Consider the following 3,676-nt stretch of genomic DNA (forward strand, 5'->3'; position numbering starts at 1 on the left):
GGGTGTTTGGGATAGGGTCGCACTGTATAGACCTGGCTGGCCTAGAACTTGCAGAGCTACCTCTGTTTCTGGGGTGCTGGGATCAGAGTTAAGCGGCGTCTTGCCCAGCTCATGTAACCTTTCATGACGGACGGTGTCCTATAGAGTCTTCCCTGTCTTTTCCCAGCTTCACTGCACAGTGCCTGCTTACAACTTCCCAGTGACCGCTCTGGCCATCGCCCCCAATACCAACAACCTGGTCATTGCTCATTCTGACCAGCAGGTGAGTGATCCAGTGCTTTCCAGTTCCCGTCTGCCACGCTAACGGGAACAGTTAGGAGGACCTTCCCGTGGAGATGTTGGAGGATGCATAGGCAGGTTCATTTGTGTGAGTGAGGCTTCCCTGTGCGGCCCATTGGCCAGCAGTACCCACCGGCTCACAGTGCAGTTCTAGAGAAGAACACAGAGTGATACAAGAGTTCTGAAGCGGGGAGTTCTGAAGCAACCTGCTGATGTAAACCAAAGATGACATGGACCCAGGTTCCAAATTAGTTACGGATGTAATAAAATCTTGAAAATAAACTGAAAAATGGATGGTTTACCTTCATGAGGAAATCAGACCTTACTAAAATAGGGGTGTCTAGATCTCAGCCAGAGTGAGAACTTTAAGTCTACAGGAGTTTTTTATGCCAAGTTATGAAGAAGCACTCTTTAAAATACTTGGGCTGTAGAACACATTAACTCGTCAATGCTGGTGTATCCTCATCTGTAAACTGGAGATGAGAGCATCAGCCAGACTCACCGTGTCTGGGAAATACTTGGTTAGCCTGCTAGGCAAACGATGCTTCCTAAACAGTTTTACACTCTCCCACACACACAGTGTCCAAAAATGCAACCTCATGTTCACCGGTTTTCATCCTTTACCTAGACTACTGAAAGATGCTGCCTTAAGTGCCTTTGTCATTTAAACTGGTACCCTCTGAGTTTAGTGGCAATGCCCTACAATCCTATCATATTGAGGCAGGAGGATCACAAGTTCCAGACCAACCAGAGCTTAAACAAAAAGCTCTGACTGGAAAATTCAGGGTGATGACTTATTAAGTAAAATGTAAGGCTGAATAGGGTGCTTACTGTTCACTACTACTCGTGGTTAGGAAAGGATAAGACACAGAAGGGACCGGAGCCTCTGAACGTCGTGAGTGCACATTTGCACTTGTTTGGTGGTGTGTTCTCCAGGTATTTGAATTCAGCATCCCAGAAAAGCAGTATACAGAGTGGAGCCGCTCTGTCCAGAAGCAAGGATTTCACCAGCTGTGGCTCCAAAGGGATACTCCCATCACACACATCAGCTTTCATCCCAAGAGACCAATGCACATCCTCCTCCATGATGCCTACATGTTCTGCATCATTGACAAGTCCTTGGTGAGTTTGGAGACTTCTTACTTAGGGTATCTTTAATTTTGTGTGTGTGTGTGTGGATGTGTGTGTGAGGGAGAGAGAGGGAGGGAGGGGAGAGACAGACAGACAGACACTGTGTGTGTGTGTGTGTGTGTGTGTGTGTGTGTGTGTGTGTGTTTTGCCCACAGAAGCCAGAAGAGTGTTTTAAGATTTTCAGCCCCGCTTTGGCTGAGTTCCAACTCCATGAGCATCCTGTTGGGAACCGAACCCAGATCCTCAGCAAGAGCAGCAAATGCTCTTAATTGCTGGGCTGCCCTTCCAGCACCCCAGTTTGTTTTAGGCTTTTTGAGACTTGCTGTTGCTATGTAGCCTGACTGGCCTCACGTTAAATTTACAGCAATCCTGCCTCTGCTTCTTAAGTGCTGGGGAAGTGACGTGTGAGTTACCACGCCCTATCTTTACTTATGAATTTTTAAGTATAAATAATGATTGATAGCTAAGGGAGCCTCAGAATACAAACTTCTACTTCCATGGTCAGTGGAGGATGGGTACAAACTGCCAGCGTGTTGATTGGAGGAGAGGTAATTCTGTTTGGCACACTCCCTGATTTGCATTCCTACTGTTGGGTTATGGGTTAACCTTTCTGGACTAGTTTTTCAACACTTAATCCCGGGGCTGGTGAGATGGCTCAGCAGGTAAGAGCACCCGACTGCTCTTCCAAAGGTCCTGAGTTCAAATCCCAGCAACCACATGGTGGCTCACAACCATCTGTAACGAGATCTGACTCCCTCTTCTGGTGTGTTTGAAGACAGCTACAGTGTGCTTACATATAATAAGTAAATAAATCTTTAAGAAAGCCAGGACAGGCCAGGGCAACACAAAGAAACCCTGTCTCAAAAAAAAAAAAAAAAAAAAAAAAAAAGAAAGCCACATAATCCTAAGTAGAAAAATGATTGGGTTGGCATTCAGAGGGTGACCCTCTGGAGGGAATACGTTTGAGCTGATGACCCACTTTTTAAACTTTCACTCTTGGATGACTGAAGCAGTTTCATTCAAGGAGACCCCTGCTGATGTTTTGACCACCCTGCTCCTTAGCTGACCACGTTTCAAAAGTTGGTCTTTGTGTCTTGTGAAAAGCCCAGCTGGGATCCAGTGTCTGTGACCGTGATTTGGGTAGGGATACAAGTGCTTCCTTTAGTTTGAGATGCTAGCTGCTGTTTTGATTTTTTTCCCCTGAGTATACATGTCTTTTCTGGGTAGGAGCTTTTCTTCCTTGGAGGCCTGTGGACCACAGCCATGGCTGTACTGCACTTTGGGTTTCAGTTATACCCAACACCAGCTGTTCTGCCGCTCTGTGAAGGTGGGGGTGGGATGTGCGTGGGTAAGGCAGCAGATGGCTCTAAAGGAGGTGTGCACAGGGAAGTGTCACTGAATCTCATCTCATGGGCCTTGTGTCCTGGGATGTGGGAAGCAGAGCTGGCTGGCAAGTGCCTCCTGTGAGAGAGTGGAGCAGGAAAAGCCCCTCCCACTCACTCAGCCTTCTCTCTGTAACTCAGCCCAGAAGCCTTTCACCCTGGCCATGGTGATTGGTCCTTCATGTCCTTGTCCTAAGTAGAGCTAGTTCCCAGGAAGTCAGAGATGAAGTGAATCATTTATTTGGCCGTCTCTTGAAGTGTCAGTGACACATCAGTGGGTAGTTTATGTTATTTTCCCTGGGGGGGAACCTTAGCCGCTTGGCCAGTATATTAGATATGGTTGGGGGAGCTGTGGAAAGCACAGGGACTGTGTGGGCTGAGATCCTGCACATGCCCATTTGTTCCTGACAGTGTTGCTGACAAGCCTGGCCTACAGCATGCCTGTCTTTAATCTTGCCATAGAGTATGAAACCCTTTCTTGCTTCATCCTGCCCATCATAACCCCTTTTGCCTGAAGCATTTTTACATGACCTAGGGTGCATCAATAGGTATACAGATGAAGAATGTCTGTGTGTGTGTGTCTGTCTGTCTGTCTGCATGAGTTTGTATTAACCATGTAAGTGTAGTGCCCACAGAGACCAGAAGAGGATATTAGATTTCCTGGGACTGGAGTTACAGGCAGTTGTGAGCCACCTAATATGGGTGCTAAGAACTGAATCTTGATCCTGTGCAAGAGCAATAAGCATTCTTAACCACTGAGCTATCCTTCCAACTCCCACATGTATCTAAGACAGTTCTTTTTTTTTTTTTTTTTTTTGGTTTTTCGAGGCAGGGTTTCTCTGTGTAGCCTTGGCTGTCCTGGAACTCACTCTGTAGACCAGGCT

General features: G+C 46.8%; 1 protein-coding gene across 2 annotated transcripts in view; it reads left to right on the forward strand.

Moving 5' to 3' along the window:
- The window catches only part of Utp4 (UTP4 small subunit processome component), a 29,954-nt gene that overhangs the window by 24,245 nt on the left and 2,033 nt on the right, over positions 1 to 3,676 (forward strand). For both annotated transcript variants that reach the window (XM_021169609.2, XM_029480922.1), the window contains exons 14-15: positions 167 to 262; positions 1,216 to 1,401. In XM_021169609.2, coding sequence (XP_021025268.1) covers positions 167 to 262; positions 1,216 to 1,401 — 282 coding nt within the window. The remainder of the gene's footprint in view (positions 1 to 166; positions 263 to 1,215; positions 1,402 to 3,676) is intronic.

Source organism: Mus caroli, chromosome 8 (genome assembly GCF_900094665.2).
Source record: "Mus caroli chromosome 8, CAROLI_EIJ_v1.1, whole genome shotgun sequence".
NCBI classification, from domain to species: Eukaryota; Metazoa; Chordata; class Mammalia; order Rodentia; family Muridae; genus Mus; species Mus caroli.